The sequence below is a fragment of the Acomys minous genome (assembly GCF_964271855.1).
Source record: "Acomys minous genome assembly, chromosome: 1".
Classification (NCBI taxonomy): domain Eukaryota; kingdom Metazoa; phylum Chordata; class Mammalia; order Rodentia; family Muridae; genus Acomys; species Acomys minous.
In genome coordinates this window covers 30,435,095-30,462,502 of record NC_140483.1, presented here as the reverse complement: position 1 = coordinate 30,462,502, position 27,408 = coordinate 30,435,095, and the positions used below count along the sequence as shown (strand labels likewise).

The 27,408-nt window shown below is 46.8% G+C and overlaps 2 protein-coding genes across 3 annotated transcripts; one reads left to right on the top strand and one right to left on the bottom strand.

The window, feature by feature from the left end:
- Positions 1-5,491: 5,491 nt before the first annotated feature.
- Positions 5,492-16,257, top strand: MYOC (myocilin). The gene is made up of 3 exons (XM_084787288.1): positions 5,492-6,772; positions 13,626-13,751; positions 15,020-16,257. Exons 1-3 carry the CDS (start codon positions 6,172-6,174, stop codon positions 15,802-15,804), a joined length of 1,512 nt encoding a protein of 503 aa, XP_084643414.1. The 5' UTR covers positions 5,492-6,171; the 3' UTR covers positions 15,805-16,257.
- Positions 13,421-26,767, bottom strand: MYOCOS (myocilin opposite strand). 2 transcript variants are annotated; one of them, XM_084787338.1, is made up of 4 exons: positions 26,528-26,763; positions 25,493-25,626; positions 22,613-22,753; positions 13,421-13,718 (listed from the first exon to the last, which is right to left on the bottom strand). In XM_084787338.1, exons 2-4 carry the CDS (start codon positions 25,600-25,602, stop codon positions 13,676-13,678), a joined length of 294 nt encoding a protein of 97 aa, XP_084643464.1. In that variant the 5' UTR covers positions 25,603-25,626; positions 26,528-26,763; the 3' UTR covers positions 13,421-13,675. The 2 variants fall into 2 exon arrangements, with proteins under 2 accessions (XP_084643464.1, XP_084643463.1); XM_084787337.1 differs by lacking the exon at positions 13,421-13,718 and adding an exon at positions 19,931-20,112 and having other exon boundaries at positions 26,528-26,767.
- Between the last annotated feature and the right edge of the window lie 641 nt (positions 26,768-27,408).

The window sequence follows — 27,408 nt, the reverse complement described above, 5'->3', positions numbered from 1 at the left end:
GCAGACACGGGCTGTGGTGGTTTTTGGCTTTGTTTTTGTTTTTTTTATCTCCATATGCCTTGTGGACATCCCATCCATATCTGTAGTAAATATCAGTTTAGCACACCACATAAACAAGCTTTTCTCTCAGATGCTTATGGACCACAGGGTGGAAACTGCTGACCTTACATTGCCAGCACTACTGGGATGACATATGTATGGTTTGACTTTAATGAGATAGGAGGGTGACATTTTGAGCTCTCAGGGCTCTGCTGAGAAGGTGGTTGCTATACTCATTTGGCCCTGGAGTGTCCTGCCTCTTGGGCCAGGGTCAAGCTTCTGGGTTATGTAATGTGCCTACAGACGCAGAGCTCCACTTCTGCAAGCCTTGTTCTTTCTGGATAGGAGGAGGATGTCCAATACCCAGGACCAGGTCTAGCATCACTAGACAGCCACCGAACAAACACTTGACCAATGAGATTGTATAGAACTCTCTTGTTTAAATCTCTCCCTTTCTTCCTGCTGTAAACTCAAGAGTCTCAAAGGGTAACAGTGAGTGGCAGGAGGCAGCAATAAATATATTATACATGCTCACCCTGGAAATGACGCTGAATTGCTTGATACAACCTAAATATAGAGAACAGGGCAGACCTGTAGTCAAGTTTCCAAGAGGAGTCCCTTGGTACTATCGTAACAGAGTCCATCACCAAAACTGGAACATTCCCTTCAAAGCCTGTCTTGTCCCAAGGCAATCTTCCTCTTCCAGATTTCTCTGCCGTTTACTTGAGGCAAACAGCCTTATGCAATGTTACAGCTTGAAAGTTCCTTGTAGGTGGGATCTGCATCTTACACATCTGTATATGCTCCTTGGCCTTCAAACATAATCAGGGATTAATAATAGATGGATATTTCACCTTCTGTAATACTAGCACCCGGGAGACTGAGGCAGGAGGAACATATGATGCTAACCTGGACTTCATAGAAAGACTTTATCTCAACCCAACTTTTTTTTTTTTATCTCATCCGGGAAACAGATGAGAACTCTTATAATCATAGGGAGCTTTGCCAGATAGAATAGAGGAATTCCAGTTCAAAACTGCATGCTCTCCTCAGTTACTTCTTGGTCCTAATTTTCTCGCTATTAAATTACCATCATGTTCACCATGTTTCTGTGGTAAACCTCCTTCTGCTCCTTATCTGCTCATGAATAAAAGCAGACAAAAAAAAAATCATTCCATCTGAGACTACATGTGTGTTCGCAGGAGGAGCTCACCCCATGAAGCCCTCCCGGTTTCCTTCCCAGCTGCAGGAGTTCTGCAAGCAACACAAGGGACGTCCAGAGTGTCCTCAGCAGCCTGTAAGATGCCACTACTTGTCACCCTGCTCTCATCCCTTAGGGCTCTTTCCTATTTCTGCCTGCCTGCCTCCTTTTAACCCTCCTCTTGTTTCATCTCCTGTCACCTTGGTTTTTGAGACAAGGTCCCTTTATGCAGCTCAGGCTGGCATTCGATTTACAATACTTTTGACTCAGCTTCCAGTTAGGATTACAAACATAGGCCACCACACCTTCTGCAAAACTCATCCATCTATCCATCCATCCGTCCATCCGTCCATCCATTCATGCAGCTATAGAAAGCTTATTGAGAAACCAGTCACAATAATTATTGTTAGCAATTGTACAGATCTAAGACCACCTAAGAGACAAGCTTCCAGGCACACCTATGAGGGAGGGATTACCTGTGGCTTAGCCTCTGGGCATGCCTACTGAGGATTATCTTGACTAGCTGAAAGAAAAGGTCCTACCACTGGTGGTACCATTCCCCAGGCTGGGATCCTGGGCTGTATATAAAGTGAGCCAAGCACAAGCAAGCATTCATTGGTCTACGCATCTTCTGTTGCTTTGTATGATTTTTGCTGTTTTCTGTTTGTTTGTTTGTTTGTTTGTTTTTGTTTTTGTTGTTTTGATTTTTTAGACAGGGTCTCAATAGGTAGACCAAGCTGGTCTGGAGCTCATTATGTACAACACACTGTCTGAGAATGCACAGAGCCCCATCTGCCTCTGCCTCCCGACTGCCGGGGTTAAAAGCATTCAGGACCATACTCGGTTGCTCTTTGCTTCTCTGTTGTGGGTTTAGTGGGATCAGTTGCTTTAAATGCCTGGTGTCTTGACTCCTCCCAGCATGAAGAGCTGTGTCCTTTAAACTGTGAGCTAAATTAGACACTTAGCCCCACTTAAGTTGCCTTCCCACCCCCCACCCCCCACCCCCCCGTATTTGTATCAGCAACAGGAAAAGAAAGAAAATCATCAGTGTCAGAGCATCATTTGGGAGGTGGTGTGGGTATCGTATCTTGTAAGAGACACACAGAAGAAAGTCAGTAGCCATCAAATTTAAACCCACTGCTGAAAGAAAAGAAGCAAGTGCAAACCTTGAGTGCTTGTGCAAGACACCCCCGAATAATGTCACCTCCCTAGAGCCCCACCCCCACCCCACTGCCTCCACCTCTCCAAACATTTTCATACACCCTCCTAATTTTTCAATAACAACTGGGCTGCAGCTGGCCTGACACACCCCATGAGCATCTTCCTGGCACCTATGAGCTGGAGACTCCCTGGCTCCTGGCTCCCAGCTCCTGGCTCCCAGCTCCAGAAAGGAAATGGAGATGGAATATAGTCTAACTGAAAATTTGGAGTAGACAGTGTTTCCTAAGTGGGAAAAGAGTCTCTGTGTCCAGAAATCCAGGAGGTGGGAACTGCAGGGAGTGGGGCCTCTGGCCTGGCAGGAGGGACAGGAAGGTGAAAGGGGTAGGCTAAATCTTACCAGATGTTCATTGCTGTTGGTGGAATGGGGTGGCTCCTGTTTCTCCCAGTGAACCTTTTTTCTGTGCTTGGAGGAGAACGGCTCCATCTCATGAAAGGATACGCTTTCACCAAATCATTTGCTAAAAGCTCAAGGGTGCTGTGAGTTTTTCCGCAACGGAGGCCTTGATTTACTGGGGCTAGAGGAAGCGAGCTCACTTCCGACAGTAGTGGTTCATGGACGAAGTGACTGCTGGGTCTCATGACCTCTGGGCAAGCAGTGGGTGGCATCTCAGACTTGGCTGCTGAGAGAAATTTTAGCTTAGGAACCAGGAGACCCTGTTTTCCTTCGGTCTCTGCCATTCATGGGCTGTGTGACCCTGAGCAAGACCCTCTCCTTTCCTGGCTTCAGCTTGCTGACCTCAGCGAGCCTGTGGCCCCCAGTGTTCTACGTGAAGGAGAAGCTGAGAGCTGGCAGGAGGGCGGAGCTCAAACTACTAAGCGATGAAGAACGTGGAGGAAGCTCCATCAATCCTTACTTACCATCCTAGGTGGGGGAGAGATGGCGACGGGGAGTCAGAGCGAGTGAAAACACACATCCAACAACAGCCACAAAACCCCTCCAGCTCTTCCCGGAAGCCTATACGTCTACCAGGAATTAAAGAAAGCATAGAGTGACTGGTGGTCTGTGCCTGGCATTCACAAATGGGGCTGGAAGGAGGAGAAACGCCAGGGGCCATTATCCATTTCAGCCCTGACCAGGAGCCACACAGCTGGACGAGGACTAAGATGCTGCGAAGGAGCCTGCAGCTTATGGGAGGTACAGAGGGATAGATGATGAATGAAAGGGACAGAGAGTCAACAAAGGGCAATGCGAACTGACTGCGAAGGCCCCGGGGACATATGAATGGTGGATCCCAGGCTGTGCTGTGGAAGGAAGGTTGACTAAAGTCAGGAGCTCTACCTTAGTAGTATATTCTTCCTTTAGAAGCAAAGTAATTCCTTCTACCTACATTTCTCTTTCCCAGAATTCTTTTCTTTTCTTTCTTTTTTAAATTTTTTAAAAGATGTATTTATGTAATATGTATACAGTGTTCTGCCTGCATGTATGCCTGCTCACCAGAAGAGGGCACCAGATCTCAGTATAGATGGTTGGGAGCCACCATGTGGTTGCTGGAAATTGAACTCAGGACCTTTGGAAGAGCAGCCAGTGCTCTTAACCTCTGAGCCATCTCTCCAACCCCTGAGAATTCTTTTCTACTATGCAGCTGGCAGGACAAGAATCATCTTAATCCCTAAGGGGAATGGCAAACAGTTTTGAACCTCCTTCCTGCTGACTATTTGATTGTTTTCAAGAGTCATTTTCAGTGATTCTGACTTATGAGGTTAGAAGAGCTCAGCAGTAAACAAGGAGCCATTCATCGATGTCTCAGGCTCAGGGTTACTTCAGAAATTCCCAATAACAATAGCAGTTGTGGAAGCAAGGGATATGACAACCTGAGTGTGGTGGCCAGCAGCTAGGTTAAAAGCCAGGAGTATACCAGCTGCTCCAGTGGTGGGGAGGTACGGATGGAAAGATACCAGTGCCAGCTGCCTGGCAATCTAACCAAATCGGTGAGCCCCAGGCTGGGTGAGAGAACCGGCCTCAAAAAATAAAGTGCAGAGTAATAGAAGACAAAACCTGATGCCAAGCCCTGGCCTCTACACTCACATTTACGCACATGTATGTGCACTCATTCAGATGAGTACATGCACACACATACCCCACCACGCCCACACAAGAGAAACATATTTAGAGTAGGATGTGCTTGTTCAGTCTTCAGGAAAATCTGTTAGAGGACATCAGAAACATTTATTACACAAATATTGAAGACATCATTAGTATCTGAGAGCCTAAAATGGCTCAAATGCAAATGTTGCTTTAAGGACCTGATGAGGGGCCCAGTGAGATGGCTCAGCGGGCCAAAGTTGCAAGCTTAACAAGCCAAGTTCAGTCCCCAGATCCCATGATGGAAGGAGAGAACTGGCCCCCAAAAGTTGTCTGTTGACCTTCACACCTATAGCATGGCATAAGCACACCTGCACTCCCAGACCCCCCATATACACATATTCCAATAAGTAGCCACTTTTAAACTGTCTCCTGAGGCTTCCACTCATGGACTGACTTGTGTGAACTCTTGCAGAACTTGGCATTTGGCATTTGGCACTCCTGCTAAGTTTGTTTTTTTAGGAAAGGTAGTCTTATTCTATTGCCTAGCTGGCTCTGAATATTATTTTTTTGAGATGTAAACAATACTATGCCAGCCATCAAAGTAGTTGGCTTTTTTTTTAAAAGCAGGTATTATTTAGGTTAAAGCCCATGGGTTATTTGAATTGGTAAATACGCTACATCTTCATTTTCACGACCTTCTCACTCAGTTATTTTATTTCATCATAGATGAATTCATAAACCTAAAGCTATACTACCATTACTTCTATGTTTATTCCTATATTACATTGATATGGGTTTCATGAAATAGTATGTACAGGTAAAAGTTCTTTAAAATTAAACCTTACGTTGAATATCTCATGGAACATATACACCAGGTATTTAGATATTTTCATATTTATAATTTAATAATGTGTTTCTTTGATTATTTACATTTTATACATTTGGAAACATCTTTCAGAGGTGGGTGCATAGGTCTCATCAGTAGGCTTCTGTGGGCACACTCATCATAAAGCCTGGTCCACAGCATTGGCTGACACAAGAGGGTATAGTTAGGGGGTTTTTCTAAGGACATACACATATTTATCCTGAACCTTGGGTTGGGGAAGAATGCCACTCTCAGCTCTCCATCAGAGCCTGGAGCCTGTGGGCGCTAGCCTCTTCTTCTGGCTCTTCTTTGTCTCTGCCTCTGCTACAGGACATGTCTGCTCAGGCATGTCTGTTCCCCCAGTTCCTTACACAGTGACTGGTCCAGAGTTGGGGGTGGGGCACTGAAACACAAGCTAGACTTACATCTCTGTTCAAATGATCACCCACTCAGCTACTACTGATAGACAAAGCGGGCACGTGTGCACATGTACACACAAACAGGCTAGAAACTTAGGGGGTATTGTTGGGATGTGGGGCACATGCAGCGAGACTCCAAAAATAAAAATAAAAATAGCCCCTGGAACTTTATTTTCTAAGAATCTTGCTGACAGGGTGAGCGTAAGCGCCCAATGTCTCTCCTCCCTCCATTCCTGGCCCAACTCAGTGTCACGTGGTCACCTCTCCCTCCCTCCACACAGGGCTGGCTCCCCAGGACATATAAACCTCTCTGGACCTCAGGCTTGAGCCAGCAGGGCTACCCATCCAGACACCTTGCGGCAGAGATTTCCAGGAGAAAGCTCACCCAGTCTCTACATCCATGCTTCTCTGTACAAGCTGCTACAGCTGTGGTCCCAAGATGCCAGCTCTCCAGCTGCTGGTTTTGGCTTGGCTGGTGTGGGGAATGGAGACCAGGACAGCACAGTTCCGAAAGGCCAACGATCGGAGTGGCCGATGCCAGTACACCTTCACTGTGGCTAGCCCCAATGAATCCAGCTGCCCTGGGGAGAACCTAGCCATGGCAGCCATCCAAGACCTTCAGAGAGACAGCAGCAGCCAACACGCAGACCTACAGTCCACCAAAGCTCGGCTCAGCTCCCTGGAGAGTCTCCTCCACCAGCTGACCTTGGGCCGGGCTGCTGGGACCCAGGAGGCCCAGGAGGGGCTGCAGAGCCAGTTAGGTGCCCTGAAGAGGGAACGAGACCAGCTGGAGACTCAAACCAGGGAGCTGGAGGTGGCTTATAACAACCTCCTGCGAGACAAGTCAGCTCTAGAAGAAGAAAAGAGGCATCTGGAACAAGAGAATGAAGATCTGGCCAGGAGGTTGGAAGGCAGCAGCCAGGAGGTAGCAATGCTGAGGAGGGGCCAGTGTCCCTCCATCCAACACTCCCCGCAGAGCATGCTGCCAGGATCCAGGGAAGGTAAGAACACAGGGTAGAAGGGTTGCCCAAGCCAGGAGGTGGCACGTTTGCTGGTGACCTGTCACAGGGCTCCCAGGCTTCTGTTTCTGCTTTGTCTTTTCTCTCAGAAACTGCAGACCTAGCATGTAATAGTTTCATTAAAAGGAGAGCAAAGCAAACACTTTTGCATGTTTCAGGTAAGTTGGCTCCTTATTTCGGTCAGTGGATCTGAGTTATTGTGGCCATTCACGACAAAGTTACCACAGCCCCTAGCCAAACGAGAAACACAGGGCCAGGTGAGAGCTCCATATGGTGAGTAATCCCTAGAAAATGGCCTGATGTCCCCTTTGGATAATTCATTCTGCGTTCAGTCTTTTCTCAGGTTGTTAGTCCAACTAAAATGGTCTCTACTTACGAGATGCCAAGTAATTTCTGCAGCGAAAACTGGTGTGTTCTTCTCATTGTTGTTGTTGCTCTAATGATTAAGTTTCTGTTTTTTGAGACAGGGTTTCTCTGTGTTGCCCTGGCTATTCTGAAACTTACACTTTAGACCAGGCTAGCCTCAGACTGAGATCTGTCTTCCTCTGCCTCTGCCTCCCAAGTGCTGGGATTAAAAGTATGCTCCACTACACCTGGTGGTGTCTTTTTTTTTTTTTTTTAATCTCCTACCTTGGTAAATAAAAAAGAAACAATTTCTTTATCAGATCCTTTGGATGGCTTTGGAAATTGCCCCCCCCTTTTTTTTTCTAAATCAAAGAATGTTTGCTTTCATGTCACCGGGCATCTCTGAAGTGGCCGTTCTCACAGAGGGGCTTTTCTGATCATCCTGGCTCCTACTTGAGAGAGGTCTTTGGGTGGATTACGAGATAGCCACAAAACAACATTTATGTCACATTTTAAGGGTTTTATTCCAAGGCACTTGTTTCATGAAGAAACAAATTCAGATGTGGAACAACTGTCTAGATTCCTCAAAAGTGTTAACGTCAGGAGTCAATGAAAATGAAGGGAAGGGTTCATTTGCGACAAAGGAGTCTGAGAAACCTGGTCGGCAAATATGTGGACATGCTTAATCAGCTCCGACGTCGTCAGCCGACAGTTACACGGGACGGGGCTGCGGTGGTTGGGTAAACAGCGATTACTAGAAGTCCTTATATTAACATTCCATATCTGAGGTAATAGTATAGTTACGGGCACGACTACCCCAAGCATGCGCTCAAGCACTAAGAGTGGAGCTGTCAGGATCTATACAGTTTCCACTCTGAGAGAGTGAGAGGAGGAGAAGCCACAATAAACATGGCCAAGTGTGAGGAACTACTGGACCAAGAAAACAGTGCAGGGGGTGGGGCAGGGGCGAGGTGGGGCAGGGGTGGGGCGGGGTGGGGCGGGGTGGGGGCGGGGTCGGGGGGCGGGCCGGGGTGAGCTCAGCGTCTTGCCAGCTTTTCAGGGTTGAAAATCTCCAAGATAGAGTGATGGAATAAATATTTTCTAAAAGAGATTTTTACCTGAAAGGTAGGATCTGCAGGAATGTGGCACCAGGAGTCTTCTGAGGGGCTGGAATGTGGGCAGAAATAGCAAGAACTTGGCCCACGAAGAGCTGGGCTGAGTCTCAGTAGATAAAAGGCTGCCAAGGCAGGCTTCTTCCTACCCCACACCCAGTTCAAACTATCGCCACCACTTTAGCATGTAATTGTTATTACATAGAAAAGAAAATCTCCTCAGAATCAGAGAAATTCCTCATAAGTGTGTGCGTATATATTTCGGTATGCACGCTGACTTACACCAACACAAGCCCCAAAGAGGGAAAAATACTATTTACCCTAAAGATAAAACAAGAGCAATTCCCTCTGAGACTGAGAAGCTAGCCTGAGACTGGAGTGAGGGCCTGTGAGAAAGTGGTTTTCATGGGCCCTGAGGCCAGGAAAAGAAAGAGGTCAGAGAGAGGAGTGATTCAAGGAATGAGACTAGAAAGCGGGTGGGGGGGGGGGGGGTGGGCCGGCACGCAACAGACTGTCTGCCATGTGGGAATCAGAAGCTCAGCCCCAGGGAACACTTACCCCTGGATCTGATAGTCCCTTGTCTATGAGAAATAGGATGCCAGGTCGATCCTCACAAATCTCCTACACAGCCAGAGAAGCTTGGGCTGGGAGTGCGTATGTGGTCCTGGCACGTGGTACCAAGAGCCAGATTGCCATGGCAACTTCTGCGGGAAGGTGGACAGGAAGGGGTTGAGCACCAGAGGGTTCAGCAGGACATTGGGCTACCATGCTGAGCAAAGCTGAGAGGAGGAAGGCAGGACATCGGGTTATCATGCTGAGCAAAGCTGAGAGGAGGAAGCAGCCTGAGCCATCTCTGACAGAGTGGCCTTCCGGGCCAGGGATTGTACTTGAAGGTTTTCCTCCGGTGGAGCTCCACCATTGAGTGCAGGTGTCATTCAGTCACTAAGAACCTTGGCCCATACTTAACAGATAGTCTCGGGAGCACACACTGGGTCTAGAGACAGTGCCCAGGACACTGGAATGTTAGCGACTTTAAGCACTACAGAGAAATCAAAGTTTGGACACGTCTTTCTCCGGGATTATTTTACTTATGGCCCCTATATAATCCGCAAGAACAACCCAGATACATTTGTATAGTGCTGAGTACTAGAGCTCAGAGAGGTTGATTCACTCGCCCAAAGCCCCACAGCTGGAACACGGCAGAACTGAAGGAAACTACAACTTCTGGCTCAGCTCAGACCCCATCCCACAAAACATCTCTGCTTCCAGGGACACGCCAAGCGGCTCTCCTCTGGGAGTCTGGATGCTGCCAGAAGGCTCCTGGCTGAGATGACTACAAAGCCACCAGGCGGTTCCTAATCGAGCCACTGCACCTGCCAGGTGGAAATGAGCCCAGTGGTCTCTTGGAAGGCTGTCCTTGCTGTTCTGTGTCACCACGGCTTGTTTACCACAGGAAAGTGCATGAGGTGTGGTTCCTTATAAAGAGCAAGGAAGGACAGGAAGAGTGGCAGAGCTGAGGTCTATGGTTTGGAAGCATGGTGTGGGTTGTGGCGGGGCCAGGATGGGAGCACAACCCCACTCTCCTGTGCATCTGCCTCCCTGGCAGAAGACCTGATGGGTAACTGTGCTCTGTTAGTGCTGAGCAATCCCCTGGGGCCTGATCTCTGCCCCAGGTGCGGGGGTGAGGGGTTGGGGGGGTGGAGGGGGTGGGGGGTAGGGGGAGTGGGGGAGGTGGGGGGGGGTCATGCTACAAGAACTCAGTGGCTCTCCTGAAGAAGCCTCCAGCCACTCTCTGACCCCAGTGAGGATGCAGAGGCCACACAGTAAGCCAGGAGAAGTTTAACAGAGAGAGTTATTATTTTTTTCTTTTATTGAAAGTAGATTTTTTTCATGAAATATATTCTGATTACAATTTTTCCTCCCTTTACTCCTCCTAGTCCCTCCCCTCCTCCCCGCTCATCCAAACCCACCCCCTTTCTGGCTCTCACTAGAGGACAAACAGGCATCTAAGAGACAATAATAAAATAAAATATAAGACAAAACAAAATCAAATCAGAATAGGACAAAACATATAAACAAAAGGAAAAGAGCCCAAGAAAGGGTACAAGAGATAAACATAGATACAGTAACACGCATTCAGAATGCCATAAAAACGTATAATTGGAAGCCATATGCAAAACCTGTAGTGGGGGGAAAAGGCCTGATGCAGCACTTTGAGGCAAAGGGACCTGTGAAGATGCCACTGAGTTCACTTTCTGTTGGCTGGGCATGTGGCCTACCCTGAAGAGTGGTTTGTTTCCCCCAATGAGACTCCCTTGGAGAAAATTAATTTTTTTATTTGCAAATGGTTCTACTGGAGATAGAGCTTTTGCATTAGGGATAAGGCATTTGGCTGCTTCTCAGCTCTAGAACCCCATCTAGTGCAGGCCTGGGCACGCCCTGGGCATGCTGCCTCGGTCTCCGTGAGTTTGTATGTGGGTCGGTCTCACTGATCTTGTTTCCTTGGTGTCCTCCATCCCCTCCCATTCTTACACTTTTTCTGCTTCGTGAGTCCTGGGGGGAAGGATTTATGGAGCCGTTCCCTTTAGGGCTGAGTGTTCCAAGGCCTCTCACACTCTGCATATTGTCTAGCTGTGAGTCTCTGCATTTGTTCCCAAAGGCTGAAGGAGGAATCTTCTCTGATGATGCAGAATGTCATTAGGAGTCGTTTTATTGCTACATCCCTTTTAGGGGACAACAGTGTTTGGTTTTCCCCTAGGACCCTGGGCTATGGAGCCTCAGGTTCCTGGCCACTCAAGCAGAGTGAGGTAAGAGCCATGGAGTGGCCCTCAGTCCTACCATACATTGGTTGGTTACTCCCACAAGCCTGTGCCTCTGTTGCCCTAGCATCACTTGCAGGCAGGACACCATTATGAATCAAGGTGTTTGTAGCTGGGTTAGTGTTTAGCATCCTCCTTTGGTAGGGTACCTTCTGGAACCAAGAACACTAGCCAGTAGTGGTGAGGGCACTGGGTAGGCACCAGCTCAACTTCTCCACGTTCATCAAATTGTATAGGTATTATCTGCAGCAACAGGACCTTGTCATCAGTTTGTGAAGAGCAACCGATAGCCTTTGCAACGGCCAGAGTTGTTTGCAGGTTCCCATGGGACCCCTGTGGCCAACAACTCTGTTAGATGTAACTCATTCCCTGTAATGAGGCTTCATTTGGTGATGAGAGATGTCTGATGGAGGCTCTGTCCCCCTTACTATTTTGCGATTTTATTTAGATCATGTTCATAAATGAATATAAGTTAAGAAGGCTCTAATGTGTTATGTTTCCATACACCTCTTCAAATAGCCTTACATTTTAGCTGTTCCTCACTATATTGCCTCCTTTGACCCCCCTCTTCCCTTCCCCTCCCGGTTTGACCCTCCCTGCATACCTTACCCTCACCCATCCATAACTATCTATTTTAGTTTCCTTTCCAAGGGAAAATCATTTGCCCTGTACCTAACCACGGAGAAAATCATTAATGATGATGACAGAGCAAATATGGAATATGTACCTCCAGGCTGACGTTTCATTGGAACCACATACAGAGTTAGGGACCTCAGGACTTGCAAAAGTGCACATGACAAGGAGCCAAGGAAGGAGAACTGCAGACCGTCCTCACCACATGATGTTGCTCTAGCGCCCTCTGCTGGGATAGTTCAACACTGCTGACTTCAACCGAGCAGTTGCAGATGGGAGCATGCCACTGTGAGAGAGGGCCAAGATATCTGTCACTGGCAGAGCTCCTAACCCCAGAGTAGAAGGGTCACAAATACCATGACTCCAGAAGACCGTGGTTCAACTCCCAGCCCCAACACTTACTAGTTGTAAACCTTGGTATATTATTCGCCCCTTCTGACCCTTGCTTTCCTCATTTGCTGATGAGGACAATAATAGTTACTCTTAGGAGGTAAACACAGGGCAAAGTGCCTAGACACAGCACTAAGTGGCGACAGTAATTCCATCTCACTAGGTCAGGCAGCAGTGCTGAAGCTTGACTTCAGTCTCTGACACTTTACCACCATGAGCAGTTTTATTTTTAACTATGGAAAAGGCTATCAATAGCTGATGATCATCTCTTTCTATACACACACACACACACACACACACACACACACACACACACACACTTACATTCACACATGTGCACTTTTTGGTGTCTGTGTCAATATTTTGGTTATCTTCAGGAAAGTCATCCATGAAAATGCCTAGCTTTCTATTCCCCCCCCCCACTTTCTTTATTGCCTCTGAAGCTAAAGAATATATCTTAATTTCTTCCTATTGAGCAGCAGGTATGTATGGTTCTTCTCTTAATATATACCTTGCTCTCAGTAAGTGACAAAACAGAAAACCAACCTACTGTCAAATTGAAATAGTTTTTGTCAAGCGCAAACAGGAAGGAATGCGATGCCAGGGAAAGGTGGCCCACAGTAACCCTGGGGTGTTGGCCTCTCCCACGTTTTAGGAACTCCTAAAGGAACCTTGAACATGCGTAATGTGTAACTGACAACTCCCTGCAAATTTAAAAATAGCTACAAAAGATTGTGAATGTTCCCAAAACAAAGAAATAATTAATGGCCAAGGTAATGAATCTGTAATTATTTTGAGATGGTCACTAATCAATGTATGCATATACGGAAATGTCACCTTGCCCCATCAGTATACATAATTATGTCCAGTGAGAATAAAAATATAGTTAAAAACCAAAGGTTATCTGTTCTTATAAGACATTCACATATGACAAGGAAAAACCCTTAAGTAGCAGTAAATATTTATTGTTGAAATTCAAACATCTTGAGAACTGGAGAGATGGCTCAGGGGTTAAGAGCACTGTCTGCTCTTCCAGAGGTCCTGAGTTCAATTCCCAGCACCCACATGGTGGTTCTGATGCTCTCTTCTGGCCTGCAGGTGTATATGAAGACAGAGCACTTATACACATAAAATAAGTAAATAAATCTTAAAAGAAAAAAATTCAAACACGTAAGAGAATGCTAGCAACTGTCACTCAACCTTTGAAGTCACACTTCATTAACGATCAATTTCCCTAGTGGAATTTATATGAATCACATAAAACTCTTATTATACTTTGGTTTGTGCTGAATATTCAACTCTACATTAAACAGAGAGCCATGAAAATGTACTATTTGTAAGCTTTTTAATTGTGCAAATTTTTCAATAGTCACAAAAGTAAAGAGAAAAAATGAACCCTAGTGAAGCAAGCCGTCTTCCCTTAGCTGGCCCCAAAGCAAATCTCAAATACCAAGTACTAGCAGACATGTCAAATGGCATGTCCATTCCTGTGCCATTTCTTCTCCAAGCGCTATGTGTCTCTTTCTTTGGATGCAGTCTCTCAGTGGAATCTGGACACGCTGGCCTTCCAGGAACTGAAGTCGGAGTTAACGGAGGTTCCTGCTTCCCAAATCCTGAAGGAGAATCCATCTGGCCAGCCCAGGAGCAAAGAGGGAGACAGCGGTATGAAGTTAGAATTCTTCCCTTTGAGCCCGCCTGGCCTGTGTGTGTGTCTTGCTCTGTGTTCAGTATGGAAGGAAGGCAGGTGACTTCCTAAGAAGCAAAGCTGGGGAGCGGGGAGCAGAAACCCTCTGCTGCCTTTCTGGACAAGTGAACAGGAAGTCAGCCTTTCCCCCATAAGCTCTATATCTTACCCACCCCCCTCCCGGAGGGCCAGATCTTTGCCGTGTATCACCTCAACATGTCTGTCACTAAAGGTACTTTTCTGACCTTTGCCCAACAAGAAAAAGTGCATTTGTCCCTCAAAAATGTGTCTAATGAAATGCAGCTGTTGTTTCCAGAAAATACTGACTGTGTTATTAACAATCTCTGCTAACACTGAAGGGTGTGTTGGGCATTTAAAGTCTGATTCCCCGAAGAATAAGCATGAATGGTTGCTTTTTGTGAGGAAACTGAAGGCACCCACAAAAGGATAGAAATTTACCTTAAATCTACTAAACTGAAATTCTCAGCTAGCTATTCATTACATTAAAAAAAATTAGACTGTGTTTTCTCATGATATTTAAATAGATGCATCAAATGTGTGGCCCCTCAAGTAAAGCTTGAAAAACTTTGTCATATAGCTTATGCCTACAACGAACTGATTTCTCTGTTTAAGTAAAGTAAGCCCAATTTGAAAGTCACGAAGAGCAATGTAATAAACACCCACAAGTCCCTGCCAGGCTCAGGGGACAGAATCAGAGCTCTCTGTAGCTTCTTCCTCACAGACTTATCACGTCATGTTTGCTGGGCATTTCTCTAGACCGAGCACTTGGGCAGCACGTTTAAACAGCTCTACATTGACAACTTCATTACTCAAAACTATCATCCCCTTTTATAAACGAGAAAGCTAGAAGGATAGAGAGATGGTTCATTCAGTGGTTAAGAGCACAGGCTGCTTTTCCAGAGGTTGCAGGTTCAATTCCCAGCACCCACATAGCAGCTCACAACTGTCTGTAACTCCAGTTCCAGAGGATCCAACACCCTCACACAGATATACACGAAGGCAAAGCACCATTGCAGGTAAAACAAAACAAAAACAAAAACAAATGAGAAAGTGATGGCTCCCAGAGTTAAGCGCCTCATTGGTCACATACATGATCAGTGGGTGGTGGGGCTCTGTCCCCACCTTCTCTGCTTTGCTCCCACCGTCCTGCTGTCTGTACTTGGAAGACTTGTAGATTACATGGCATCATTTTTTTTTCTTCCTTTTCGCTCTTTTAATTCATCAGGATGTGGAGCACTCGTCTGGGTAGGAGAGCCAGTCACTCTGAGGACTGCTGAAACAATCACTGGCAAGTATGGTGTATGGATGAGAGACCCCAAGCCCACCCACCCCTACACCCAGGAGACCACATGGAGGATTGACACGGTCGGCACAGGCATCCGCCAGGTGTTTGAGTACAGTCAGATAAGCCAGTTCGAGCAGGGCTACCCTTCAAAGGTTCATGTGCTCCCCCGGGCGCTGGAAAGCACGGGCGCCGTCGTGTATGCGGGGAGCCTCTATTTCCAGGAGGCTGAGTCCAGAACCGTGCTCAGGTATGAACTAAACACTGAGACGGTGAAGGCGGAGAAGGAAATTCCCGGAGCCGGCTACCACGGACAGTTCCCGTATGCTTGGGGCGGCTACACAGACATTGACTTAGCTGTGGATGAAAGCGGCCTCTGGGTCATCTACAGCACGGAAGAGGCCAAAGGAGCCATAGTCCTCTCCAAACTGAACCCAGAGAGCCTGGGACTTGAGCGTACCTGGGAGACCAACATCCGTAAGCAGTCCGTGGCCAACGCCTTTGTTATCTGTGGCACCCTGTACACCGTCAGCAGCTACTCTTCAGCCCGCGCAACTGTCAACTTCGCCTATGACACTGGCACCGGGGTCAGCAAGACCCTGGCCATCCCATTCAAGAACCGCTACAAGTACAGCAGCATGGTTGACTACAACCCCCGGGAGAGGAAGCTCTTTGCCTGGGACAACTTCAACATGGTCACCTATGATATCAAGCTCTCTGAGATGTGACAAGCCCCTGTCTCCCTGGCGGGGAGAGCCAGCCAGATGCGTGCAGCTTTTTCTCTGTTTCTCAAGGTCTCATTCGTCCCGGTCAATGTGCACAGTTACCTCTGACTGTTGCAATCCCAGGGCTTGGACAGTTACATATACTATGAATGTTCTCTTCTGTCAGCTTTTAACGGGGTGTTCATCTTTTAAAAAAAAAAAAATTATGCCTTGCAGCAATCTGAAGCAAAAGCTATAAGCATGGTTGTTTCTTCATGTAACCATTGCTCCTGCAGGTTGTTTGGCTTCCAGAAGCTGGAAGCAGCCGCAGCTCTATAGGGGGGCCAGTCCTGCGGCTAGAACTGCTCCTGCGGAAGGCATACTTACTACCATGGGCTTCTAATGCTTCGGGTAGCATGTAGTTTGGTAGTACTCAGCCCTTTGCCCTGTGAAATAAAATTATCTTACACAGCGTTACTGTCCTTGAGATCTGTGGAAACCTTTGCTTGCAAGCACGGATTCCAGGTGTCAATGCCCTTAGGTAGGAAGGCATGATGGCAGGACTTTAAGGTGTGTGTGTTCGTGGATGTAGGGGTGTCTGACTCTATCTGAGAGGCTTGTGCCTGTTTTTTTCTGTTTCACCCAGGACAGCAATAGGTCAGCAGTAGAACACACACCTTCCTAACCCTATCTAATTGTGTTCTTGCCTCCTCCTGAACAATCTTGGCATCTTTCCCTCAGCCTACCCTTTTTTCTAGATTCACTTCAGGATTTATCTGTTGTTATAGATACCACATTTTGTGTTTGTTTGTTTGGAGACCGGGTCTTTCTACATATCCCTGGCTCATCTGCAACTCACTCTTTAGACCAGGCTGGCCTCCAAGTCAGAGATCTGCCAGCTTCTGCCTGCTTCTGTCTCCAGGTTGCCGGGATTAAGGGTGTGCACCATCACACCCGGCCCAGGTATCATATCCGTAAGCCATGACTCTCAGGTGAGCAAACTTTACAGAACTTCTCTTCTGATTTTAAAAACTGTGATAAAACAAATGTAATCTTACCATCTTAACTGCTTAAAAATTGCTACATGTGCTATATAATGTGTGTTCTCAGAGGACAATTTAAAAAGTCAGTTTCCTCCATCCATGTTGGGAGGCTTAGGAATCGAACTTACGTAGTCAGGCTTGGTAGCAGGAGTTTTCACTGGCTAAGCTGTTTCACGGGTCACATCTTGACTATCATTAAGTAGTTTTGTGCCAACCATCACCACCATATGCAGAATTCTTTTCATGTTACTGAAACTATAGCTGTCCACCCAGGGAACAACTCTCCCTCTAGTACCTACAGCATTGCTTCTTGTGTGTGTATACCTCATGTGTTCCTATGAGAGAGAGTGTGTGTGTGTGTGTGTGTGTGTGTGTGTGTGTGTGTGTGTGTGTCCCTGCTGTGTGTGAAAATGAGAGGACAACCTGGTTCGACATTCTTTAGCCACTATATTCTGTCTATCTGTCTTTCTCTCTCTGCCTCTCTCTCTCTCTCTCTCTCTCTCTCTCTCTCTCTCTCTCTCTCTCGCTCTCCCCCCTCCCCCACTTGCCAAGTACGTTGAGCCAGTGAGTCCCAAAACTCTTCTCATCTTCTCGCCCAGTGCTGGAATCACCACTTCACATCACTCTAAGCAGTTTTTACATTTCCACATAGCTTCTGGCGTTCAAACTCAGCAAATGCTTTACAGACTGAGCTTTCACCCCAGAATTCAGTTTGCTTTTCAGTAACCGACGTTAACAACCTTTTCCGTGGTGTATAGTGGTAGCATATTTTATCTTGCCAATTCATCTTGAACTTTATCCCATGGTGGGGGGGGGTCAGTCAATTGAAACTTTCCATGCCCCGACTCCCCACCCTCTGCCCCTGCTCTCCCCTGGGGTGAGTCTGTACTGGGCCTGCTTTCACCACGCAAGAGAATCCAGGCGCATATCTGCCTTTGTTACTAACACTCAGGTCTTCGCTGCTGGTTTCACTACTGCCAGCCTTCACAGTCTGGTGTCTGGATCTCTCAGGTGTGTTGTTTGAAAGACAGAAAAGGCTGGGTGGTGGAGGCGCATGCCTTTAGTCCCAGCACCTGGGAGGCAGAGGCAGGTGGATCTATGTGAATTCCAAGCCAGCCTGTTCTACAAAGTTAGTCTAGGACAGCCAAGGCTACACAGAGAAATCTTGTCTCGAAAAACCAAAAAAGAAAGAAACAAAAGGAGAGGAAAATGTACATTTCCCCAGCTTATGGGCATTTCAGGAGCGGGCCTGAAGCGTGGGGACACGGGTTCCCTTTGCTCTTTTACTGCTGTCCCTGCTGTGGTTGGGCTATTTCTCCCAAGGGCCTCATGAGCACCCGTTCCTCTGATTTCGGCTACTCACATAAGGTGTTTTGTGCACCGCATGCTCTTAGTTGGAAGGTAATTTCACATACTTTTAGTGTGACCTCATTAAGTGAAGAATTTCCCACTGTTGCCATCATGTAAATGCCCTCAAACTTTTGCATTTTGGAACATTTCAAATTGAGGATTTTTCAGTTTGTATTAAGTCTAAGACTGCAGTAAGGCAGTGGTGGCATTATGCCTTTAATCCCAGTGTGTGGGAGGCAGAGGCCAGTGGATCTCCGAGTTCCAGGCCAGCCTAGTCTACAGAGTAAGTTCTAGGACAGCCAAGACTACACAGAGAAATCCTGTCTCGAAAAACAAAAGCAAAAACAAAACAAAACAAAACCCAACCAACTAACAACAACAAAAGACCTCAACCTAGCACTCAGATGGAAAAATACAATTTAACTGGGATTTAACCACACTCTCTCTCAAACCCAAAATCCTACAAGTCAGAATACACACGGACTCTTTCATCCTACCAGCTGCCAGACGTGCGAATAAGTAGATGAGAAGTGTCTTTGAATGATGAGAGCAAGCACAGCACACAGACAGAGGAGGTGATCCAGTCAGCCCCACCCCGCCCTGACCAGGCCCCTCCTACCCTGACCAGGCCCCTCCCACCCTGACCAGGCCCCTCCCACCCTGATCAGGCTCCTCCCACCCTCCATCCGCAATCCTCTAGCTTTAGACAAGAATGAAGTGAAGGATGGAGGGAGCTTCCTCACAAGAGCAATCTGCGCTGCTTGCTGGGGAGTTCCAGCCTTCCCGTTGCTGAAAATCTCTAATATGTTTTATTATGTTTATCTACTTGCATGGGTAAATGCGCATGCCATGGCACTCATGTGGAGGTCAGAGGACAACTTATAAGAGCCGGTTCTCCCCTTCCATCATGTGAACACACAGGGACTGAATTCAGGCCATCAGGCTTGATTTTGACAGTGAGTGCTTTTGCCTGCTGAGCCATCACACTGCCCCAAGGCCCCACATCTTGGAGCCATCCTTTACCTATGTGTATATATATATATATCATAGGCTCTATCCAATAACAGCAGCATCTTGTTGCCACTTTCTTCAGACAAACAGGTCCAGGATCTGACCACACTTCTCTCTACCCAAACTGCTACTTGTTCAAATGACTGCCTTGTCCCTACGCAACTAGGACAGAGCTGATTCTGTTTTGACTCCATACAGTTAGTTCTCCATAAAATTACTAGAACCATTCCATAAAATGCAAACCAGATGACCCTCTGTTTCTGGAAATTCTTCTTAATTTACATCTTGTTCAGAGTCCACAGTCCCTTAGGGACTCACCTCCTCCCTGTGATTTTTATCTTCTACTAAGGTCTTGTGATTCACACGAGTCCAGCCAATCCCAACTAGCTTCCTTTTAGTCCTCAGATGTGCCATGGATGCTTTTGTCTCTTGGTTTTCACAGTGGCTCTCCACTCTGCCTTCAGCATCCACACACTTAACTCCATCACTCAAATGTCACCTTTCCAAAGAGGCACGCCCATACAGCTCAACTTAAAATTGCAACTGCAACTAGTCCATTGCTTCCTGAGGCACATATATAGTCTCCTTTATTCCTATATTATTTATTATTTTAAATTTTCTTTTCTATTTTAATCCTCCTGGAATATTGTGGTGAGAATTCTGAAATTTTGGTTTCATTAAAAAAAAAAAAAAGACCCACAGAAATACTGTAAGAATATATTTTGGTTTTAATCCCAGGTGTGGGGATACGGGGCTGTTTCACAGCAGCTGACTGTGATTTGCCTCCTGTTCTAGCAGAGGCGTGGTTTGGCCAGCTGCAGATGGTTTTTGTGACTGTGTGATGTTAGGACTTCTGGGAACTTTTCAGAGGCCTGATTGGTGGTTGTTGGTCCTTAAGGGGGTTGGCTGCATCTTGTTAGTAGTGATGCTCAAAGAAGAAACAAGATGAAAGAAATTAGATTCAGGGATATCTCTCTCTCTCTCTCTCTCTCTCTCTCTCTCTCTCTCTCTCTCTCTCTCTCTCCCTCTCTCTCCTCCCTATCTAGTGATAGTGGGTAAAACAGGGGGTTTGGGAGATAAAGGGTGGGAAAAGAACCCACAAAGTAGCAAAGACTGGCTACCAGCCAAGAAGAAACAAGAAGAAAGAAATTAGAATCGGCGATATCTATCTCTCTCTCCCTCTAGCCTTCTTTTCTCTCCTTTCTAGTGATAGGAGGTAAAAAAAAACTAGGCAGGTGGGTTAAGGACAGGAAAAGAAGAACCCACAAAGTACCAAATCCAGCTACAGTATATGATGGAATTTATGTTTTTAAATTGTCAGTCTTTCCCTGCTGGAATGCAAACTCCACCGGGATAGAGATTGATCACCCTACACCAATATAACACTAGAACATTGCTTGAATTGCAGAGCATGTTGTCAGCAATATTTGTTGGACAAAAGAATACCCTGAAATGGCTTAGAAACCAAGTTAGAAATGAAACTAACACAGGAGTGAATCTTTCCAGGCCTCCCCCATCCTTGACTCTACTCTTCGCTGGCCGTGTGACCTCGGAGCGTTCACTTAGCCTCTGCTGTGTATGCTAGAAATGTCTATAGCAGTCATATTCTCTAACTTTGGTATCAACATAGGGTAGCCACTAGCCACTTGCAGTGTGGCCTGTGCAACTGCAGACAAACATGTTCATGTTATTTGAATAACTTTAAACTTAAACAATCACCTGTATAACCGGTGGCTATCCTATGGGCCACCGAGGGACTGTGTCCTCACTTGACCAAGGATGAGATGGCAACAACAGGTTTCAGAGTATGCTCCCTGTTTGCCTACGCTAGGGCCAAAGTTCACAGACGAGAACACAAGCCTTCTGACTGCGGTTAGGAGCACTTGTGCAAAACAAGCTTTGTGAGGGCAGAGGTGAAATAAAGGATGGCAGATAAGTGCGTTCTTCAATGTGAGTCGGAATGATCACATGTCTGATGCCTTCAAACCGTTCAGAGAAGCTCCTAAGGCATGAGAGGGGCTCCTGAAGGCCTGGGCAGGGCATCTAAGAGATGTGCAGTTACCCACCAAATTATTCTGTAATGTCAGCTGCCTTTAAGGGTAGAGTTATCTGTTACAGATTTTTGAGAAAAAAAAATCACTGCAATCTCCTAGAAGTAAACTTTAAAAGACTGACAGTAAAACTGAAACTCAACATCACAAGGGCTAGGAATGTAACTAGCTTAGTATGAAAAGTCTGGATGACTGTGGAAGTGCCTGGGCATACTATTTGATAACCTCAACTATCTCAGGAGTCTCTGGACCACTGATCTTTTTAAGGATTTGTTTCTATAATTATTTATGTGTGTGTGTGTATATAAGCATGTGTTATGTGGGTGCTTATGGAAGCCAGAGAGATATTCAGGCCTCTGCAGCTGGAGTTACAGTCAGTTGTGAGCTTCTGGGAACCAGGTCCTCTGGGAGAGCAGCAAGTGCTCTTAACCACTGAGCCATCTCTCCAGGCCCTGACTTCAGACTTTTAGAGCTACTATCATAGAGGCTTGGATATTTATTTATTTATTTTAGATATATGAGTGCTCTATCTGCATGTAGGCCAGAAGAGGGCATCAGATCACATTACAGATGGTTGTGAGCCATCATGTGGTTGCTGGGAATTGAACTCAGGACCTATGGAAGAGCAGCCAGTGCTCTTAACCACTGAGCCATCTCTCCAGCCCAAGGCCTGGATTTTCAACTGGTTTAGATTGTGTTATAAACAAGACCCAGCAATTTAAAAAAAAACCAAAAACTCAAATACAGCCGGCAACCAGCAATGGTCTATACAGCACAGCCCAAAGGAAAGAATAAAACCAACCTCACACATCTCAGAGACTCGGCTTGAACACTCAAGTTACCTTGAAGTGCACTATCAGTTTGCATCTGAACTGTCCCCACAAAGGCTCATGTGTCTCAACACTTGGCCCTCAGGTGGTGGCATTATTGGGGAGGCTGTGGGGTCTTCTGGAGATGGGACTCAGCTGGAGGAAGCATCACAGCAGGGGACAGGCCCTGAGGTTTAGCCTGATCCTGCATTCTGCCTTGTCTAGTTTTCCTTCTAGTCCGCTGATAGAAGACTGAGCAGCTGCCCAGCCGCCCCTCTGCACTGTGGAGCCACCTGCTGTTGTGTGGCTATAGCACCTCAAAGCATTAGCCCAAATAAACCCTCAAGTCCTCCCTTAAGTCAGTTCTGTTGGATATTCCGTCAGAGTGAGAAGAGCCGACTAACACATGAGGACAGAGCAACATCAGCCAACAGTGGCTCTAGGGCATGAAAAGGGAAGTCAGAGATTTCTAGCATAGTCCTCAAAAGTGAGCACAGGGGCCCCACGTGAGCTCATGGGTCAGCATCTATGTACAAGCCCATCTCAAAACAGTTTAATTTGTACTTGCTTTATGTCGGTAGCATCGGCTGGAGAAGGAGGTGGAGCTGGAGGGACCGTGAGGCTGACTTTGCTGGGAGGCTCCTGTTCCATATCCACACCGGGGGGCATTTCCCTACCTTTGCCACGCTTCTTGGTGATTGTTTCATCTCTAGGAGGAAAAACATATATAAATGTTATTCAAATAAAGGCAAGATCGGGCCTGGTGAGATGGTGCAGTGGGTTACGGTGCTTGCCACTAAGTCTGATTCTCTGAGTTATATACTTAGGACCCACATGATGGCAGTATAGAACTAACACCTGAAAGTTGTCCTCTGACTGCCACATGAGTATCACAACACACATACACACACTAAAATGCAGTGGTTGTTTTTTAAAAAGGGGGGGGGGCATCCTCTGTTCACACCTTCAGAGTTACCCACCTGCAAAAATGAGATACTGCCTAGGAGTCTGCCCTCCTTGGAATGAACTCACCAGTCCCCATTGGTCCCCGGGGAACCAATGGTATGCTTCACTCTCTTCATCCCCAGAGAGGTCTCTGATGATAAAAGCAAAGTATCGCTTTGCTTGCCTTTCTCTCCCCCTATGAGTCTACTCTTGGTGAGTCTCGTCTCAGCTTCATTTGTACCCAGCTATTCTCAGGGCCAGCCCCTCCCTCAGGCTCATTTCACATTCATTTCCCTTCTACCTGCCTTCCCCCCCCACCCCCCCACCCCTTCCAACCTGCTAGGTGTCTTCCTCCTCTGCCTAGGTGTACTTTTCCATCTTGCTCGGGTCTGGGCTAACACTGCCTGCGAGGGAATGGACTGCCATGGTAATCTAGTACAGGGTTGAATTTTGCTGTACCCCCGGAACACTAGCTACACCCTAGAAATAGAAGTTAGCTACGAGCCATGGATTAATCACATGCTACATGCAGATTCTAAACCACACCCCACAGCAAGGATCTTAAAGCTTCCTGCTGAAGAAGCTGAACTGAAGGCAATTCGCCTGGGGCATGTGATCTCAACAAAAGTAACTCCCTCACTCTGCTGAAAGGATGTGAACCAATGTGGGTACAGCTGTATGGTGGTGAGACGGAGGCCCTGGAGTTTATTTATATGGACTTTTCCTTTCAGGTGGACATGGGGCACAATACCTACAACCTTCTAGAAGCAATAGCTTCCTTGTAGTCTAAACCATGGGTGTCAGATGCCTGTGCATCAATCAGCAATGGTCTCCAATACCCACACGGGTGTACTCAGAAAACACACAGACCTATCAATTCACAAATGCTTTACTTCTCAATAAACTCTAAGCTCATGGGTGCACTGAGAACAGTACTGTATGGAAGGCCATATTCCTACTCAGTAAGGTCTGTTCCTTTGGCCAAGTTATGCTGTAAGATTTAGCAAGGATAGATGTCCGGGTTCACGACTGTCAGAGAGCTAACACTGGAAGTGTTGACAAAGGTCAGCTTTGCTGTTTTCTGTTTGTTTTTGTTTTGCTCTATCAGAATGATTTTAACCTGAGGTCTCTTGGAAGAATATTTTTAAGGGTCATATAACTTGTAAGTCCAGGAAACAAACTTACATGTTATCCTTTGGTAAAGATAAAGGAAACTTTCTGCCTTTTGCATAAAGGAACCTGAACAGGCCCAACACAGTAGGGTATATACTGTGTCTACGCCATGTAACAGTGTCACCATAGCTGATATCACAGGCATGTCAAATGTAGTAAATTTAAATGCAAGGTGAGCTGGGTGTGGTAGCACATATCTTTAATCCCAGCACTCAAGAAGCAGAGGCAGGTGGCTCTCTGTGAGTCTGAGGCAAGTTTGGATTAATAGTGAGTTCCAGGGCAGCCAGAGCCACATAGTAAAAACCTGCATCAAAACAAAACAAAACTAAACTGGGCTTGGTGGCACACGCCTTTAATCCCAGCTCTCAGGAGGCAGAGTGTTGGATTTCGTGAGTTCGAAGCTAGCCTGGTCTACAAAGCGAGTCCAGGACAGCCAGAACTACAAAAGAAACACTGTCTCAAAAAACCAAACCAAAGCAAGCAAAATACCAAATGAACTAACAGACCATATCACAGAAAGTATTTAAACTAAGTATATTTATATTATACTGTAAATAATAGATATATGTATATGTATGTATTTAAAATTCAAATTCAACTGGGGTTTCTGCAGGTTTTTTTTTGTTTGTTTGTTTTTGGTTGTTTTTTTTTGTTTTGTTTTGTTTTTTTTGGTTTTTCGAGACAGGGTTTCTCTGTGTAGCCTTGGCCATCCTGGACTCACTTTGTAGACAAGGCTGGCCTCGAACTCACAGCGATCTGCCTGTCTCTGCCTCCTGAGTGCTGGGATTAAAGGCATGCGCCACCACACCCGGCCTGGTTTCTGCAGTTTTTGTGCCAACCTACTATCAAAAGAACGTGTCTGGGCAGATGAGGACTTTTAGCGCTGATACTCTTCTATCATATGATTAAAGTCGAGGCGCCTCAGTGGGAAAGAGACCACAGAGGCCTGACAGTTCACTCCCCAGAACTCCTATGTGGGACAGACAGATGGACAGACAGAAAGACATGCATGCAAAACAGTAAAATTGAAAATAAATAATCAACACTATTCCTGAATCCACAGATCTAAAGTTCATGCCACAACCTACATACAGGAGGGTCCAATACACAGAGTACCTACCATCCCTTCTTGAAGGAACTTGTGAGAAAGTTCTGTCCTGCACCGTGGGCGGCAAAGCATGGGCCCCGCCTCTCGGGTGCCCCTAAGAGCAGAGCAATCGATAAAATTCACACCGGTCCCTGCTTCTCACAACCTCTGCCAAAGCAGCTGAGGCTCAGCTGTCGCTCTCCCTCCTAACTCCCCAGGAAGGTAGAGGGAGCCGTTAGGTACCTTGTGGCCATGGCAATCCTACGCTTGTTCACCTCAGAGACCAGGTCGATGTTGGGGAGGTCAATCTTGTCCATAGCGCTTCTCTGGACCATAGCCTCTCTTGGCACCATGGAGGATTTTTAGATATGCTACACCTGGGAAGCAGAAAATGGGATCCAGGTGTCACGGTGCTCAGCTGGGTCCAACTTGGTGCGCTTTGAAGCGGGCTTTCATCGCCACAGCAGAGTTTCAGTCGTGCGCCCCACCCCCACCCCGCCCAGCCTAGTCAAGAGGTAGATGTTCCCTCACACCTGGGAGTGGATGAGGGAAAGGACTGGGTCTCATTGGCCATTTAAACAAAACACATGTGCTTATTCCAAACCCTGAAGAAACAGAACAGCCATAACTGGCCTTGATTATAGAGAGGAAATGGAGGCCGAAGAAGGTAATTAAGTTCCCTCGGGTTGCTCAGCGGCCTTGTCTCATGTGGCTTCTCAATTACTGGTGCCACTCCAGGGGAGCATTTTCCTCACAGGGTTCTTTGATGCAGGTTCTTTCTTCCCAGAGCCCATGCCTTCTAGGGGATGGGAAAGAACTAACGTAGAACTGGGGCACAGAGTTAGGTCATTTACACCAACGTGCACAGAGCCAGGATGCTAGAGAGTTGGCGCTGGTAGCAGAAGGATTGGCAGCCTACCCATGGGGCAGTGCCAACCACCACATGGCAGCTTTTTCCACGAGCTTATTTGATAGCCACCGTTTCTCTTGTATTATGATCTCCACACAACAAACGAGGCAACTGAGCAAGAAAGAAGTTAGGACGCTTCTGCAGGAGGCACCCCGACCTGCGTCTGTCTGATGTTGGAAATGATACAAACAACCTGCGGGCCCAGCTGTCACTCTACGCCTTCCCTTAAGCACTAGGCGTCTGTACACGGCGCCCATTCCCGTTGTAACACTGCTATTGTTACAACATGAATTTCAATGGCCTGAGCGCAACAGCCTGGGCTTCTGGCTGAACAGGTTTGTTCCTGTGGGGACAAACAATGGACTCACCTCTGAATCCTAGATCTGCTGATGTATGTCCGCTTCCACACGCTTCAGCTCATGGTTTCGCTAAGGAATGCCGTCATTTCATCCGGTACCCGCAGAACAGCCACTCGACCTCCTCAGAGAAGGAAAGGCCAAGACGTGACCAACATCTTCATCTCTTTTATCCTCCTGGAGTGAGTCTCTCTCGGGAAGTTGAGCTGATGAGGTTAATTTGCACCTGCTGCATCTAGCAGCTGACACGAATGTTCTGTGCCAATGTGGCCTTGCAGAATGGCTTCAGTTGTGGGCAGTGAGAAGGTTGGGATTCTGCACAGAGAAGGACTCTGTTGCTTGAGCATCAGGGAAGCCACTAGCTTACACTATGGTGAACCGGCCTCGCAGACAGCTTGACCTGCAGCTCCAGAGTACACGTTAAAAAGCTGGGTCATGAGCCTCTGTCTTCCCAGAATTAGCGTAACCAGTGCCCCTGCCCCTTCCTGAAATGACTTCTGTTGGATCTCTGTGAGATCGAGGCCAGCCTGGTTCACATAGGCACCTCTGGGCCTCTGGGCCAGCCAAGGCTACATAGACTCTGCTTCAAACAAAATGCTTCTGTTAGCGTGGTAGGTGCTTTGGGCTCTGAACTGTCAGCAGTTGAATTCCTCTTCTGAGCTGAGTGACCTTGAGCAAGTAATTGTCAGAGACTATTATCTTTCTCCGAGGGTAGTTGTAAAGCCTGAGAAAAGATTTGTAAAACTCCCTCCTTTATCAACTCTGCCATTTAAAGCTGTTTAAATGAATGCTTGAATATGTAAGTTTAACCCAGGAATGAATATATGAATTTATGTACAGGTAGATACAGGTATTTCCACTCCTATATTGTCATGGATAAGCCTGGTTCCCCT